This window comes from Bufo gargarizans, chromosome 2, assembly GCF_014858855.1.
Source record: "Bufo gargarizans isolate SCDJY-AF-19 chromosome 2, ASM1485885v1, whole genome shotgun sequence".
NCBI classification, from domain to species: Eukaryota; Metazoa; Chordata; class Amphibia; order Anura; family Bufonidae; genus Bufo; species Bufo gargarizans.
In genome coordinates, this window is record NC_058081.1 from 584,536,875 (window position 1) to 584,555,882 (window position 19,008).

The following is a 19,008-nucleotide window of genomic DNA, read 5'->3' on the forward strand; positions in this document are numbered from 1 at the left end:
AAAGATGCTTCTGTGTATGCCTTCTGAATACCTGTTGTGGTTGATGGGTCACTTATGCCATACCAATTCCTATTTCCCCTCTGATATGGTTCCCCTAATGCCGCAGAGGCTCTGCTTCCAATACTGGATCAGCGACTGCTCATGCGTGGCTACCTTTCTTAGTAGCGGCGCCTGAACAGGCAGGTGCAAGATTGTCAAAGCCGGTCAAGATGTACGACCCCTCATTAACAGGCAGGTGGGCGCGGCGCTTCTCCACCTGGTGAAGAACTCTTGCTAATGAGACAACTCGATTCCATACAATTGACTCACTCATTCCTAATACTATGCTATGCAGCTTCAGCTAATCTCCCTTGCCTCCTGCTTGTGATAAGTTTCTCACTGCCAGCTCTTACAAGCAGGATGCAAGGGAGACCAACGTGAAGCTGCATTTCATAGGAATACACTGGAGATTCTGCACACAGCCCACATAGAGAATACAGACATTGAGTGTGCATCAGGGGAGGTTTATAACTCTCCAGCTAATCATTGTATGGACTCACCTACTATATTACTACACTCCTAAGACAACATAAATAATACCTTCAATAATATGTGGGGGATATGATAGATAATGATGCAAGCCCGTAGCTCAAAGGAAGTCCTCCACACAAGAGGAGAGACTGATATCCTAGCTACAAAGGAAAGATGCTGGAGGTCGGATCCCATGACACATGGCCCACAATGAAGGATAATGAAATAAATAGACGCAAATTACACTACTTGAATATTACTGGTGAGCTAGCATTACACCATATGTCCAAAAAATAATCATTCCAAGTATACTTTTTTTAATCATTGCAGGTAAAAATCTAAATATATGTTCATCTTGTATGTCTCAGTTAAAATGCTTTATTAATAGGATGTTTCTTTCAGCCGTCTGAAATTGTTTCACTATTTAGTGACTTTATGATAAAAACCTTTCTATGCCAGCGAAACATACTGTATTTTATGAGTTATAAAAGCAACACAGGGCCTGAGTCACAGACGCCTTCCCAAGTAACCATACCACAAAAAATGTTTTACTTCTAGATCACAGCAGTCACCAAGATTCAACTGGAAGCAGCAATGGTTTCTTAAAGGGTAATTGCTATCCTCAGATGAATTAATTAAAGGAATGCTGAAAGAATCCTAGTGTGATCCACTTCAATATGATAAAGATGCCTCACTGTTCCTCTATCAGCTCATTCATTTCTTCTCTATCGGAAGAGCTAAAATGCAGAACATAGCAAAATCCGGTGACATTATCATCTAATTGTAAGAGAAAAGCTCTAAGGTATCATATGAAGGGACATGCACCGCCACTGCATACTCCTGCTATTAAGACAACACAGTGCCAGCTCTTATTTAAGGTAACTATTGGTAAAGGCATCAAAATCAATTTATTGTGTTATTTCTTATATTTTATACTTCAATGGTACATGTTAAGAAATTAAACTTTGTGTATATGTGATACATAGTTAGTGGGTTGGAAAAAAAAAAGTCCATCAAGTTCAACCTTTTTCAGGGAAAAATTGCAATTCTGGCATTTCCAATGTGTCATGTTTGAACAGGAAGTGCGGAGCAGCAGGGACCAGAGCAGCGGCAGAACAACAGCTGATCAATGGAAGTGAGTTCTCTCACTGGAAAACCCCTGTACATCGTAGAAACCAAATTTAACATACAGTAGAAAACATTTCTTCTTGACTATTTCAGGTTATATGGAGATATTAGCGTTTTTTGCACATTCCGTGAACCTGTGGTGATCCATATTCTGATTGGAGTCTCTTTGAAAAAAATAAATAAATCAAAAACCTCCTCTGTTCTCAAAAATCCACCAGCGGTAATACAGTAAACTGCAGACAGAGGAGGGGGATGCAGCTGCAGTTTCCCTCTCTTACTGTGTTTTTGTGAAATTGCATGGTAAACGTCGGCAGATGTCTGTGGACAGCAGGAAACCGCACCAACATAATGGCAAACATCATATCAGGAAGAACCTGCACACTCAGAAAGCACGCCAGGAAAAGTGATACATTTACAGAAGAAAAAAGACCAAAAACGCAGGTTGGACACACAATTTCTTGCTGCATTACATTCAATATACAAAATTTTTTAGCTTTCTCCACTCGTCACATTCTGACTATTAGACTACCAGTTTGGACTAGTACTTGCTACTATCTAACATACAGAAAAGATGATAAAATGGTGCATAAACATATAATTTAGAAGATATGCTGTATTATTTGTAAAGGTAAATAAATAGATAGATCTGAAAGATAAGAAGATTTTGGTCCAAGTAGGACATTGTGGCTAGTGGATCACCCTTCCTTCTGAACTTATATGACCCAACCAAAAAGATGAGGGAGAAAAGCAATTGTCCTGCATAGTTTTCCTTCTATTAGAGCAACCAGGCAAAGAAGGAGTTACTGCGGCTTCTATAAAAGTACCAAGTTTTAAAAAGACGCTTCCCCCTACATAAAATATGAGCAGAGGAGACATATAAATAAAGAGTAAAAGCCCTCTCAGCCTCTCCATCCTTTAACGAGCTCCCAGCAGCTGCAGGGATTATACTGAGCCGCACAGATCAATAAGGAAACCAATCACCCTGACCCTGCCGCCTCCCACCTCCGAAAATAAAATCCGATAAATGCTACCAGGGGGCGGGAGCTCCGACAGCTCTGGGAGGAAGTCAGAGTCTGATTATACCCAAGAGCGTCCGCAAGAAGCTGATTATCCCCGCCAGCATGTGTTGCGTGATCGTTATCTCCGGGAGTATTTTGTGTATGTGCGAGGGTATATTTATAGGGCATTAGTATCTGCTGAAAAATTAAAGAAGGGATGCATTATCTTTGCCGTGGGTTGTGAAGCTTAAAACATTATTAGATGTCATCAGAAAAGCTTAAAGAATAAGGTGCTTTAGTCAATGGGCACATTTATAAAAATGAGTGAAGGGCTACAACACAAGAAGGTGCACCAAATCTATATGGCATCTGGTTGCCATATTTTAGGTGAGGCCAGGTTGCAAGATTTGTGCGCGATTTCAAATTGAAAAAAACCCGGCTATGTCCAAGGTTTTGCCACTAGAAAATCATGGAGAAGGACACCAAACATGACCCCATATCTCAGCTAACTCACTATAAGAAGACAAAATGATCTTCTGACATGCTGCGCATACCTACGTGGATTCTGTGAGCAAGAACAACTACCAATTTCAAGAGTAAAGCAGGTGCAACACTCTGTAGACCACCCAAATCACTGTTACTGGAAATCTCTGACACTTCATTCTAAGCAAAGCTCCATTGATTTGAATGGCCCTTTGTTTGAATTGTTGTGTAAGAGATTTCCAGTGACAGAAGCAGAGCCGAGGAGATTTAGATGCTAGAAAGTTTAAAAAAAAAAATGGGCTCATGAAGTCCACCATTATGATCTTCTGGCTCTTTGATCACTTTTGGGTGAATTTCCAATTGAAGGACAAATGTTCCAGTAAAGAAAACCTCGGGGATCTACAGTGATCCAGGCTAAATGTTGGTATCTATGGCCAATTTTATATAATGAATCAACAGTACACCTACACCACAAGTATGGAGCAAGACCCAAGTAGTCCATCGGTGGGGAAGCGGTGAAGCCATCTACAGGTAGAGGGCACAAGCACAGCATTTCCAGCATACTGGGAGCTGGACTTCTTTCCTTCCACCCATCACCTCTGTGCTCGGCGATAAGAGAAGGTGACACCCCGTAAAAAGACCTGGTAAGACACAGCAATCTGAGTCAGCACAGGCTGAAGGGATCGGTTTTATGGATATGACAGCTGTGGGAGGGACGCAAGTAGCTGACACTAGTCCTACACAGTAAGGGAAAGCTGCGTAAGCCCCTTTCGTCAGCGCACAGCTTGTTAGGGCAGGATGACCCCCGTGAGGATAAAAGGGGAGGATTAGGGTCAGGATTTACTGTAAGGCACCTAAAGAAATAAGTATCTATTTAACCCTTTAGGGGTGCAATATATAACATTCAGGGTAAAGAGTATCCACATTCCAAAAGATTGTATGGTTCTCTCGTCTTCAAAAAGTAAATCAACCCCTACTGCTTTAATAATTATAAGAGGTTCAAATCAGGATGAACTTAATGCCTAAACCAGGTGTGACTGCAGTTACCCTAAATATCCCAATCTCCCCCCATGTCACACTGAGGCTAAGCAAGTAAAAGACAGTGGCAGATCAGTAGGCTTATTGTGAGCCTATTATAGGCGTTGTGAGCAGAGCCAAAACTCTGCCAAAAACACACAAAAGATGCTAACTTTTTTAGCCCTTCTCCTTTGACTTCAATTGGAAATGCAGCAAAAACTGCTCTACTTCTGGAGACACACATGGTTGAGTTGTAAGTCAATAGGAAGCTCCTGCTGGCGCTTTAATTGTAGATTGCACTGCTGAAAACAGCCATTTTCTGCAACTAAATCTGCGGTGGATTTTAGCTATGTGAACGTACCCTTACTCACAGGTCTTCAAGAAATTATATATGTTTCATTGTTTGGCAAGGTTACCTAGCCAAAAACGATTATTACAACCCTGCTTTGCCTCAATGATGACAGACTTTACAAGCAGAGATTTTTTTGCTATGATTAAAGTCAGGTTATCAATCCATCACCCTCGATTCCCTTTATCATCCTGTTGGAAACAATTGGCTTGCTCAAGTACATACAGAGATCATGGCCACCATCAGTCATTGTCAGTCAGCATATAGGACAGAGGTGTCTGGTAGCAGCCCAAAGAGGACCTGTCAACATAAAAGGCAGTGCAGTCTGCAGGCAGCATGTTATAGAGCAGGAGGAGCTGAGCAGACTGATATATAGCTTTGTGAGAAAAGATTCAGTAAAACTTGTAATTTTAATACATTTATATCTCAGCTTTTTCTGACTTCAGTTGTACACGGGGGGGGGGGGGGTGTTATCAGTGATTGATAGTATTCTCTGTGTAAGTGTGTATACACTAGTCACTGATAGCTGTACATGGGGGTGGACTAAAGTGTGGAAATAGCTGAGATTTAAAAGGGTGTTCCAGTATTTATTTTTTATCAAGTGTCCACATCATGCCCCCTGAAAATAAAAAGATTCATACTTACCTGATCCATGCCTCTCTGGTCCTCCACATTGCCCCTTTTGACTTAATCTTCCAGTCCCCACTCTGTTGATATGGTCACATGCACCGCCCTAGTGAACGACTGGCTTCATGCCCACGGCCGGCTGGATGTAAACAGTGCGGGGACTGGAAGATGGAGACAGCGGGGCAGCTCAATGACCAGAGCAGAGTGGGGCAGGTGAGAATGAATCTTCTGTTTCAGGAGGCAGGCTGTGGGCATTTGATAAAAAATAACTATTACCGGAAAACCCCTTTAAATGTATAAATGCCAAATTTTACAGAATATTTTCCTAAAAAAATATGCTCAGATTCTCATGTTCCATTAACATGCTGCCTGCAGATTGCACTACATTTTGGGGTGACAGGTCCTCTTTAACTTCCACTGAAAGCACATGCATACTTGGTCGTGCTGGAAGTGCATGTGTATGGGGTAGCCGAGAAGAATAGCTGTCGGCCAAACCTTAAAAGGAAACCATCCCAAGCCGCCAGCAGTACCTGCGTGTAGCCCGCAGTGTTTTTCTGATGATGCCTTTCTTTCTGAAGGCGATGCAGCAAAAGTACTGAAAACTTTGTTTTATCCCCTGCCGGCGCGCTTCTCCACACATGCTTGAAGTCAAGGGGGCAGCGGCCTCCTTGCTTCAAGTCACGGTACCCTCGCCCCCTTCCCTGCCCCTTTGCTGTGACTGATGGCCGGCAGTCCGGCTGGCTTTGCCAAACTCTCTGCATAAGCGCCGTCAGTCACAGCGAAGGGGCAGGGAAGGGGGCGAGGGTACCGTGACTTGAAGCAAGGAGGCCGCTGCCCCCTTGACTTCAAGCATGTGTGGAGAAGCACGCCGGCAGGGGATAAAACAAAGTTTTCAGTACTTTTGCTGCATCTGCCTTCAGAAAGAAAGGCATCATCAGAAACACACTGCGGGCTACACGCAGGCACTGCTGGCGTCTTGGGATGGTTTTGGGAGGGGACAGGTTCCCTTTAAAGGGCATCTGTCAGCAGATTTGAACCTACGAAACTGGCTGACTTGTTGCATGTGCCCTTGGTCAGGCGTGACAATGTTTACACTGCCTGGCCTTGTCAAAGATGCCCTTTAAAGGGATTCTGTCACCTCGTTTTAACCTATAGAGCTGCGGACATTGTCCACAATATACCTGTCTCATAGCGCTGTATCCATTTATTGTGTTTAAAAAATTATTTTATAGATATGTAAATGACCCTGGTAAGGAGCTAAGGGGCTGTACTAACCTTCTTGGAGCCTAGCGGTGCCCCCCCTGTGAAGGAGCCCAGCACCGCCTGCGTCCTCCGAATCTCCTCCTTGCTCACAGTTAGATTGACGTAATCTCGCGCATGCGCAGTGCCGGTATAGTGTTCCTTCCCTGTGCTGGCATCAGCCTCAGGGAAGGAACTGCGCATGCGCGAGATTACTACGATTTAACTGTGAGCAAGGAGGAGATTCGGAGGCCGCAGGCGGTGCTGGGCTCCTTCACAGGGGGGCGTGGCTGGGCTCCAAGAAGGTTAGTACAGCCCCTTGGGCTACTTACCAGGCTAATTTACATATCTATAAAATCATTTTTAAACACAATAAAAGCACACAGCCCTATGGGACAGGTATATTGCGGACATGCTAGCAGTGATCTAGCCGTGCGTGTCCGCAGCTCTATAGGCTAAAACGAGGTGACAGAATCCCTTTAAGTTTCCATATAAAGTCTGTACTACTCCACCCTTTTTTAAACAAATCACTTTTTCCACGCATAGATTTGCAAAATTGTGTTTTTGATGTCATATTATAGCGGTTGAGAGATGAATGAATTTTTCTTATGGTTAAATCCGCTTGTAAAAAGAAAAAAATTCCCGCCTTCTTGGGAGATTGTTCTTTCATTGAAAAAGAGCTAATTTTTGATTAATGAGTTCCTTGAAGGACCGGACTGAAATATTAGAAGCCAAAGTAGCTGAGATACTGAGGCTCTCAGTTCTCAGAATGTAATTCACGAGACGCCCTCTTAAACATAAAAAGGCCGCTGTGCCCCTGCTGATTCACACAAGAGGTGGACAGATTAGAATGGTGTGAAATTGGCCTCGGCGTCAGGCGCCTCTCGTATAATGCAGACTTCTGGAGCTGCGATGATAAGTGACCCTGTGAATCCATCAGTTCTGCATAGCACAGCAAAGACCGCTGGGCCTGTGACAACAAGAAATGCTTCCTACCTCAATATGCCGATTCTTGTTCCTTGTATATATATAGTTACTCCGGGGAGCACCCTATAGTAACACCATCACTACTTCATAATAACACCCCAGCAATATTCAGACATTCAATATCAGACATTCAATACCACAACATTTAAATGCACTATAATACTTATCGATGTAACACAATCTATTCTGGTTCATTAACAGAATGCACAAACTTCAGTAAAGACTGACACAGTGGAGAAGAAGACGAAAAGTTAGGGGTAAGTGTTGGGTGACAATCTTTCATGTTGGAAACCAAGAGAAATCAAAATGACTGAATATCAGATGCAAAACCTTTAAAGGGGTTATCCCATGAATAATGTACAAAATGAAAATCAGACAGAATATAGTCCAGGGATGGGCAACCTGGGGCTCTCCAGCTGTTGTAAAACTACTATTCCCACCATGCCCTGGTGTAGGTTGATAGCTGTAGGCATTCTGAGCATGCTGGGACTTGTAGTTTTGCAACAGCTGGAGAGCCACAGGTTGGCCATCCCAGATATAGTCCATTACAATACCTTTCTAACAAAGCTAGAACCAGTCCTGTACCGCACATGGATCCAGAGATCTCCACATTCATTGCTCTGCTAGATTTATATCAAGCCGACAGCTGGAGGGCTGCAGCTCAGGAGGCGTGACTTTCTTCTGTACCTCTCTCCCTATCACAGCTCAGGAGGCGTGACTTTCTTCTGTACCTCTCTCCCTATCACAGCTCAAGAGGCGTGACTTTCTTCTGTACCTCTCTCCCTATCACAGCTCAGGAGGCGTGTCTTTCTTCTGTACCTCTCTCCCTATCACAGCTCAGGAGGCGTGTCTTTCTTCTGTACCTCTCTCCCTATCACAGCTCAGGAGGCGTGTCTTTCTTCTGTACCTCTCTCCCTATCACAGCTCAGGAGGCAGTTGAAAGGTGAAACTGAGCATGTGCGGCCATCTCAGTGAGCAGGACACAGAAATAAAAACTTGAACGGCACTATACAGATACATTTTATTGAATAACTCAGTGGCTATGCTACATTTTTAATTACATGTAAACATAAAAGTATTCAGATCCATGTACTGGTTTGAAAACAGTAGAATATTTTTTGTGGGACATCCCTTTTAACAAGAAGACAAGGAACAGAACATATACTTTTGGTATTTTGGGAATGGGATGCTATTTAAGATTACCGTATATAGGAAATTTATGTGCAGATATTCACAAAACTTCCATTTCTCTCTAATATTTAAAATAAAAAAAAATTCTACATACTATTAGATACAATATATCTCATAGATACACAAAAGTGATGTAGGAAACATAAATGGCATCTATACAATAATACAATTGTGAGATATGACAAAGGTAAAATAAAATAAGCCTGGTACCTGCAGGAGGAGTCTTGGAAGGAGATGTTTAAGTCCCAATGCGCTCGTATCCTGTTAATAAATAAATGTAGTAATTAATACAGAGTCAAGGACATAAAGCCCAAAGTCAAGATTACACATGGCCATAGACATAGGGGGAGATTTTTCTAAACTGGTGTAAGGCAGGACTGGCTTAGTTGCCCACAGCAAACAATCAGATTTCATCTGTCATTTTTAAGAGCCCCTTTGGAAAATGAAAAGATCAATCTAATTGGTTGCTATGGGCAACTAAACCAGTTTTCCTTTGCATCAGTCTTTATAAATCTCCCCCATAGACATTTGCCAGATGTTTTCACCTTCGGTCCACCTGCAGAAATGCATGTTCTGCTCAAGTGAACGTGTATATTTTTCTAGGAAATGAGGTAAAACCATCAATGCCGTTTTCTTGGGAAAGCTACAGGGGATATATAAAAAAAATCAACAATCCTGATCATAGAACAGTGGAAACTGTCAATGTCTATGACTTTTTATTTTAACATGTCCTCCATGGACCACAATTGATTAAAAAACACATTCTCACTAGGATGACACCAGTCAAGCATTCACTGGTGATGTCATAGCTGATGTCATCAGTGCAGTGAATAATCAGATAACACCTCTGCATGCCTTCATCAGTGAGGTCATGATGGAAGGTAATCATGCTTGATGTCATCGGTGCAGTCATTATGATAATATTATCTGTACATGACTTCATCAGTGATGTCATGGGCACAGGTATTCATGTTTGGTGTCATACGTGCAGAGATTCATTACAGTGCAGGTATTAGTGATGTCAGTAGTATTGTGGGTCATCAGTGATGTCATTAGTATAACTATTCATCATTGATGACATGAGTGCAGGCCATCTTCAGTGATGTCAATGATCAGTGATTCATCAGTGCAAATATTCACCACAAAAGTCATCAGTGCTTTCAACAAACCTGAATTTACATGAATGTATCGGACCGTCTGTTAAATATCACATTGGTCACCTCAACTCAAATGTGACATGGTGCACTGTGTGGTCATATCACAGGAATAGGGGGTTTTCCTGACCCCTGTTTCCACCCTGGAATGGTGTAGACGAGGTGCAGAGGTGGCTGTTTATGACACACACTTTCGATATGCCAATGTCTCAGATATAGTACCCCTTAATGTTTTACCGTGGCCCCTAGGAGTGATTCAATCTAAAAATGTGGCCCTCTGAGCAAAAAAGGTTGTGCACCCCGGCTCTAAAGGTCTGTACGTTGATCTGTCTGAATAGCTCAGTCCTGATCCACATGCCAAGGTCAAGTAATAGGTTAAACTAGGGATCAGCTTGCTGCTAGGGTATGAATGTCTTGGGAATGTGCCTGGAACGGATTGCCACCACAAACACAAGGACATACACTGCGAGGAACAGATATGGCCGAATAAATCCACACTGCACCACTGTATCTACATAGCCTGCAAAACTCAAGACTAGCTTTAAAAGAATTTTAAAGGCTATCTTAATTTGCTATGCAATGCCTCCTGCTCAGTTCCTATACAGAGTAGCATATGAATAAGGGTGCATTCATGCGACCGTGTCCACATTTTGCAGACCGCAAACAGCAGATCCACAAAACACAGACACCATCTGTGTGCACTCCACATCATGGTGCAGACTCACTGACTTAAATAGGTCCATGACCCATATGTTGCGGCCAAAGAGAGGGCATGTCCTGTCTTTTGTGGAGCAGCTGCACGGACCCGGAAGCACATGGCCATATGAAAACACCCCAACAGTTGTGTTTTGGCCTCATGCACATGACCGTATTTTGCATCCTTGTCCGATTTTGTGGATCGCACACGGAACGATTCTTTTCTATTGGTCTGCCAAGAAAAAGGACAGCAAATGGATGTCATCCTCTTGCTGTCCGCATCCGTATGTCCATTACACAAATTATAGCTGTCGTCCATTTTGCGGTCAGGAATAGTCATTTCTAGCAATAAGGCCTCATGCACACGACCGTTGTTTTGTTTCGCATCCGAGCTGCAGTTTTTGTGGCTCGGATGCGGACCCATTCACTTCAATGGGGCCGCAAAAGATGCGGACAGTACTCCGTGTGCTGTCTGCAGCCGTTGCACTGTTCCGTAGCCCCACAAAAAAAAAAATATAACGTCCTATTCTTGTCCGTTTTGCGGACAAGAATAGGCATTTCTACAATGGGCTACCCATTCCGTTCCGCAAATTGCGGACGGCACACGGGCGGCTTCCGTTTTTTTGCGGATCCGCGGTTTGTGGACCTGCAATAAAACAGAGCGGTCGTGGGCATAAGGCCTAAGGCCCCATGCACACTGCCGTGTTTCACAGCCGTGTGCGGGCCGTGGAACCGCGGCCTGGATCCCTCCTGAGAGCAGGAGCGCACGGCGTCACTGGTTGCTATGACGCCGTGCGCTCCCTGCTGCCGCCGCAATACAGTAATACACTGGTATGATCTATACCAGTGTATTACTGTACTGTGCCGGCAGCAGGGAGCGCACGGCGTCATAGCAACCAGTGACGACGTGCGCTCCTGCTCTCAGGAGGGATCCAGGCCGCGGTTCCACGGCCCGCACACGGCTGTGAAACACGGCAGTGTGCATGGGGCCTAAGAGTGAGAAAAATACAGGTGTCCATATTTTGCGGATCCCTGGTTTGCGGACCGAAATATGGACAGATTCAGGTGCATGAGGTCTAAATCCTACACTCTTCTTATTTTTCTAGTATGTATTAATCCTGATATTATTTCTTAAGAATACTACTAATGCCACAGACAAAGAGGCCAGAACCTCCGTGTGCAGCACAGAGAGGCAGTCCACTGTAGAGCAGAGGAACACTTCAGCACAGCTCATCTTGTGGAGAGTTTCCCTACAAGTGATGCACAGGAACCAATGTATACACTCACCTAAAGAATTATTAGGAACACCATACTAATACGGTGTTGGACCCCCTTTTGCCTTCAGAACTGCCTTAATTCTACGTGGCATTGATTCAACAAGGTGCTGATAGCATTCTTTAGAATTGTTGGCCCATACTGATAGGATAGCATCTTGCAGTTGATGGAGATTTGAGGGATGCACATCCAGGGCACGAAGCTCCCGTTCCACCACATCCCAAAGATGCTCTATTGGGTTGAGATCTGGTGACTGTGGGGGCCATTTTAGTACAGTGAACTCATTGTCATGTTCAAGAAACCAATTTGAAATGATTCGAGCTTTGTGACATGGTGCATTATCCTGCTGGAAGTAGCCATCAGAGGATGGGTACATGGTGGTCATGAGGGATGGACATGGTCAGAAACAATGCTCAGGTAGCCCGTGGCATTTAAACGATGGCCAATTGGCACTAAGGGGCCTAAAGTGTGCCCAGAAAACATCCCCCACACCATTACACCACCACCACCAGCCTGCACAGTGGTAACAAGGCATGATGGATACATGTTCTCATTCTGTTTACGCCAAATTCAGACTCTACCATTTGAATGTCTCAACAGAAATCGAGACTCGTCAGACCAGGCAACATTTTTTCAGTCTTCAACAGTCCAATTTTGGTGAGCTCGTGCAAATGGTAGCCTCTTTTTCCTATTTGTAGTGGAGATGAGTGGTACCCAGTGGGGTCTTCTGCTGTTGTAGCCCACCTTTCTTTCCCATTCTGACATTCAGTTTGGAGTTCAGGAGATTGTCTTGACCAGGACCACAACCCTACATGCATTGAAGCAACTGCCATGTGATTGGTTGACTAGATAATCGCATTAATGAGAAATAGAACAGGTGTTCCTAATAATTCTTTAGGTGAGTGTATATCGTGGGGTGAAACAGCCCGGCACTTGAAGTTGCTTATATAATAGAAATAGTTGGCTAGGTGTTTTTTTCTGCTTAAAAATCCATCCTCTGTACCTGAAACTGTTTTTCCTAATCCCATTTGCCTCAGGGTCCCTTCTGCTCATTACTTATTCCGTCTTACGGTCATACCGTCTGTCACGAAGGTAAGACTGGGGTCTGGATTTTCCTTCTCTGCTCTGGTCACACTTGGCCGCTTTCTGAAAGAATGGCCTGTAAGCCGGGCACGGTGACACAAAAACCAAGAGAGCCTTAAAGTGAGCCGCAATGTCTGTAAATTTCTTCTGCAGATTTGCCGTTGGCAGACGCCCGTGGAAATACTGAGACAGGGGCCACTTACCTAATCAGAAGGAAGTGTTTGAAAGGGTGTGTAGCTTCATCTGACCCCATAAGCCATACATCAATTATCATATCATCTTACTATCATTATCTGCTGAAAAATATGGCCATCCAAAAGTTCTGACTTCAGAGGTTTTTTTTTCGCCTTTCAAACTTGAGTGTTTTTTTTAACTCATTGTGCCAATATTGTATGTGAGTGACCAATAGAAGTCATACTCGCAATTTGCGGTACAAAACCTTTTGTTTCTTTTTATTTCTTTACTTTATCGCAATATAAAATGGTGCATCATGAGGGGCGCTGAGACAGACACCGTTCACACCTCCTCCCCTCCACGCGACGTTTCGGGAGAACACCCCTCCGCTTACTCATGTGTACAATGAGGTAAGAAGAACACACAAGTCTGCAAGACTGTCAGTGCTGGGTTAGGGCTCATGCACACAAACATATTTTCGTTCAGCTTCCGTTCCATTTTTTTTTTTGCGGACCGTGTGCGGAACCATTCACTTCAATGGGTCCACAAAAACAACGGAAGGTACTCCGTGTGCATTCCGTTTCCGTATTTCCGGAAGTAGTGCATGTCCTATTATTGTCCACAAATCACGGTCAGAGGCCCTATTCAAGTCAATAGGTCCGCAAAAGATACGGAACGCACACGTAACACATCCGTATTTCATCCATATTTTGAAGATCCATACTGTAGAAATGCCATTCCCAGCCCATATTGCTCATGTGTTTGGTGATTAATATGTTACTGTTTCCGATCCGCAAAAAAACAGAACGTATACTGAAACCATACGGATATGTTTTGTGGAATAAAGAAACGGAAGAGGACTTAGAGAAGAAAAAAAACTCAGATAGGGAAAAAATGATCCGTGAAAAACGGACCGCAAAACAAGAATGTTCGTGTGCATGAGGCCTTAAGCAGAGCTCCCGATGTGGACTTGTATTTGCTACAGGTGACTGAAGTTTTTTCGCCACCATTAGCCATCGGTTATAACTGGTATTGCAGCTCAGTACTTTTCACTTGAATCGGGTTGTGCTGCAATATCAGACTTTGCCCATAAATGGTGCAGAAAAAATATGTGCTTTTTTTGTTGTACTCTCAGACAATTTGGGAAACGTGGCACTGGTTTTATGCTCTTAGGGCAACATGATTGGGTCCTACTTGAGCTGTTCAGAGATTTTAAGAAAATGAATGAACCCCCAAAAAATAAAAATGTGACCCTGCATTTGAATCAGGGTCTGTCACTAGTTTACTGTGCCTAGAAGGGCATGCAACTGATCAGATTCCCTTTAAGGTATTTGTCCATTAAATGCTAAATAAAGATACAAGTCTGCTGCTTACTCCTATTAAATGCTCACTGGGACAGAAGAATAATGCATCCAGATAAAAATGTCAGATTGCTGCAAAACTCAGCAAGCAGTTATGTCTTAGGCCTATTGCACACGACGGTATGGCTTTTTCAGTGTTTTTCGATCCGCTTTTCACGGATCCGTTGTTCCGTTTTTTGTTTCTGTTGTGTCTCAGTTTCTGTTCCGTTTTTCCGTATGGCATATACAGTATATAGTAATTACATAGAAAAAATTGGGCTGGGCATAACATTTTCAATAGATGGTTCCGCAAAAACGGAACGGATACGGAAGACATACGGATGCATTTCCGTATGTGTTCTGTTTTTTTTTGCGGACCCATTAACTTGAATGGAGGCACGGAACGTGATTTGCGGGCAATAATAGGACATGTTCCATCTTTCAACGGAACGGAAATACGGAAACGGAATGCATACGGAGTACTTTCCGTTTTTTTTTTGTGGACCCATTGAAATGAATGGTTCCGTACGCAAAAACGGCCCGTAAACAGAAAAAAAAAAAACGGTCGTGTGCATGAGGCCTTAGGCAGATGTGCAAATGATTAGTGGTCTGGATCAGGAGTGGTCTGATTAGACACTGAGTCTTGATACAAGAGGAGGAGTAAAAGTGTTTCTTCCACTGTCCTAGAAAAAGGCTATCAGAAGCTACTTCTGAGTAGTGTACCTCCTGGTGAGAGGTCGTTGACTGCTAGACATGCCTCTTACGACACACACTCAAAGATTTATTTTGCCCAGTTAATAGACTTTGAGGGTACATGCACACGTTCAGGATTCATGTGAGGAACATCCGCAGGTGTTCGCAGGCAAATCTGTGCGGTCAATCCGCATCAATTGGTGCAGATTTGCATGCAGATTTGGTGCGGTTTCGGTGCGGATTTTACTAAGTGAATGAAGAAAATCCGGTCAGGAAAAATAAAATAAATTGACATGCTGCGGATTTTAAAATCCGCACCGAAGCTCAAAATCCGCGCGGAAAAAAAAATCTGCATCGTGTGCACTGAGAATTTCAAATTCTCATAGAATAAAAGCTACATGACCTACACTGCGGATTTTCCGCACACAAATCCGCGCGGAAAACCCGCACACAATCTTGATCATTGCCCGCCATTTAGGCCGTTCTGACCTAGCTGTTAGGAACAGTGGTTATGGGAGGGAACACACAGAGCACAGTCTCTGGACGGTCCAGACAGACCACCAGTAGTGAGGATTGCTTGATCCGCCTACAAGCACAAGCAGCTCCCACAGTTTCATTATCCATCATCCAGACACACACGTGGCACCTTACTGCCATTTCCAGGCACTTAGCAGAAGGAAATTTGGTGTCACAGTGACCATTACGTGTTCTGCCATTAACAGCCAGCTCCCGTTGCCTTCGCTTACAGTGGTGTCATGAACGAGAAACCTGGACTGCTGTTTGGGATCCGTTGACAGTTAGGTTTCAGTATGGAGGCCAGGTGGCGAGCACTTCAATCCTGCATCTGCTGTGGAGTGACACACTGCCCCAGCTACTGGTGTGATGATCTGGAAACCATCACGTACGACAGACGCTCACCAATAGTAGTGATACGAGGGACACTCAACGATATGTGTAGGACATCCTGCTCCCACGTGTGTTGTCTCTCATGGCAGGTCTTTCAAATGGTATTTTTCAGCGGGATTATGCTTGCCCACTCACAGCGATGGTTTCCCAGGAATGTCTACACCAGATACAACCTTGGCTGCCCACTCACTAGATTTATCTCCAATCAAGCTTTTTTGGGATCAGCTGCGACACCAGCTTTGGCAACCGAAAAGTGCTGCCGGATCCCGAACCTGTGCGCCTCCATGTCCAACCGTATCTTATCCTGTATCCAGGCTAGAGGCCGCATCTCATCCTGCATCCAGGCTAGAGGCCGCATCTCATCCTGCATCCAGGCTAGAGGCCGCATCTCATCCTGCATCCAGGCTAGAGGCCGCATCTCATCCTGCATCCAGGCTAGAGGCCGCATCTCATCCTGCTTCCAGGCTAGAGGCCGCATCTCATCCTGCCTCCAGGCTAGAGGCCGCATCTCATCCTGCCTCCAGGCTAGAGGCCGCATCTCATCCTGCCTCCAGGCTAGAGGCCGCATCTCATCGTGCTTCCAGGCTAGAGGCCGTATCTCCTCCTGCATCCAGGCTAGAGGCCATATCTCATCTTGCATCCAGGCTAGAGGCCGCATCTCATCCTGCATCCAGGCTAGAGGCCGTATCTCATCCTGCATCCAGGCTAGAGGCCGCATCTCATCCTGCATCCAGGCTAGAGGCCGCATCTCATCCTGCATCCAGGCTAGAGGCCGCATCTCATCCTGCATCCAGGCTAGAGGCCGTATCTCATCCTGCATCCAGGCTAGAGGCCGTATCTCATCCTGCATCCAGGCTAGAGGCCGTATCTCATCCTGCATCCAGGCTAGAGGCCGTATCTCATCCTGCATCCAGGCTAGAGGCCGTATCTCATCCTGCATCCAGGCTAGAGGCCGTATCTCATCCTGCATCTAGGCTAGAGGCCGTATCTCATCCTGCATCCAGGCTAGAGGCCGTATCGCATCTTGTATCCAGGCTAGAGGCCGTATCTCATCCTGCATCCAGGCTAGAGGCCGTATCTCATCTTGTATCCAGGCTAGAGGCCGTATCTCATCCTGCATCCAGGCTAGAGGCCGTATCTCATCTTGTATCCAGGCTAGAGGCCGTATCTCATCTTGTATCCAGGCTAGAGGCCGTATCTCATCCTGCATCCAGGCTAGAGGCGCTCCAACAGGTTCTTACGTATCCTTTCGCTCCAATATTGTGCTCACAGATATCATCATTACATTCACACAGAGAACCTTTCATTCCATTATAACAACTGCGTTACTGTTAGTCAATGAGTGTAATTCATATTACAGACTTTTGCAGACTCTACATTTATTGCAGGTTTTGTAGTTCACTGCACACAATGTGAATTACATGCGTTTTTTTGTGCACAGATTTTTGCAGCATAATACAAGTACAAGCAAAGTGAATAAGATTTGACAAATCTCATGTTTTCTGTGTGGAAATTGACCTTCCATGCAAATTTCAAAATCTGCAAGATGTCAATTGTTTGTGCACCTTTTGGACTGTGGTTTTCCCGATAGATTTCAGAGGGGTTGTTAACGTGATGAACAAAAAACACACCAAAACGGCAATAAATAGTTTGGATGTATGTGTGTTTTTTGTGCAGATTTCTTGCGCACTTTCTGCACCGTGCGCAGGTACCCTTAGCATTGTAACAAGTAACTATGGAATATGCTCAGTCACTACTCACCTACTTTAAAAGTAGTGCTTACAATCCGAATGAAATACAATTCCATTCAGATAAAAAGAGAGAAAAAACCCATAAGCCACAGCGTCTGATAAATCCAGGAAATCTTGACTCTAGGTAATGATTTCCACAAAGATCTGACAGAGAATGACAAATCACAACCATCATCTTCCTTCTACACATTAATGGTCAAAATGAACGGCTCCAACTGATATCATTATTTAATCCGCACACAATTTTTTTCCCCCCGACCTGATTGCCATAATCAATAGTGTGGAGAGCGGTGGGAGGAAAAAAAATCACACGGGGAATAGAAAAAGATTAATTCTGCAATGGCATGAGCAATCCTCTTGTCCCTATCATAGGTAGACCGCTATAAATGTATCAGATGACTGGTAAAATGGTGACAAGGTGCTGGGACCAAAGTCATAGGCTATAATCTGATGGCCGGGAGTGGAACCTACAGAGAAAAGCTTTAATGGAAATATCAGTGCCTTTTCTGAATTTTGGAAACAGGGTAGGTTCACATGTGGCCGATCTGTTGCAAAAATTTCTGAATCCGTCCCATGCGCCTAAAGTTCTTCGTACGTGCTGCAGAAACAACCCCATTCACATGTATAGAAGAGAGTTTTACAGTCTCCTTCGTCAGTGTATGTATATATCTATATAGATTGATGGTGATGCAACACCAGGTGGGCATGAGGAAAAATATACCCCCAGGGAATGCTGAGGTGGATGTGATGAGAATAAAATTGCATTGCGGCAGGCACCGTCACTTTCCATCTATCAATTTCCTCACATTGGGAAGCCGTGTGGCGCTGCGGGCCTGCGCTCTATATATAGAGATGTTCACTGGTACATTCTGTCCTCGTCCCATTTGGTAGGAGACAGGCGAGCGTTGCTTTTTTGCACAAGGAGATGCCACCCTGTAAACAGCGGCCTGACTAAGCTAATGGGCTTTTTTACGCTTGATATATATGAGACATAAGCATCTGGTCTTAGCGGTAATGCCATGTACTGTACTCCTTCAAGTCTCCCAAATATCTACACATTTATTCTGGTAGACCAGTAGTATGTTCACACTTTACCTGGCCAAAATAGCCTTCAAATGCATTGCTCCTACTTCCATATCTCTAGAAAGTCAACATCGCAACCAATATCCTCATGTCGTTACCTAGAAACCATCACCAACAACTGCTGTTGACTGATCTTTTCTGGCTCCTTTCAGTATTGAGTGGAAATAAAGCCGTATTGTTATGGATGATACGAGCATCTGATTAGTTCATCAAGCCCGACATACAACTTTACACTCCTTATCATTTAAATAGGTATATCTAGGGACGGTCAGCAAAGCCTTGTATGGTCAACCTACTGAACAGAGACATAAGAATAGCCTGCTT

At 44.2% G+C, this 19,008-nt stretch overlaps 1 protein-coding gene across 8 annotated transcripts in view; it reads right to left on the reverse strand.

The window, feature by feature from the left end:
* The window catches only part of SAMD11 (sterile alpha motif domain containing 11), a 135,782-nt gene that overhangs the window by 60,398 nt on the left and 56,376 nt on the right, over positions 1 to 19,008 (reverse strand). For all 8 annotated transcript variants that reach the window (XR_006387921.1, XM_044281810.1, XM_044281811.1 and 5 more), the window contains exon 4: positions 8,740 to 8,790. Coding sequence is in view for 7 of the 8 variants with exons in the window: in XM_044281810.1 (XP_044137745.1) it covers positions 8,740 to 8,790 (51 nt within the window). In the remaining variant the exon portion in view is untranslated. The remainder of the gene's footprint in view (positions 1 to 8,739; positions 8,791 to 19,008) is intronic.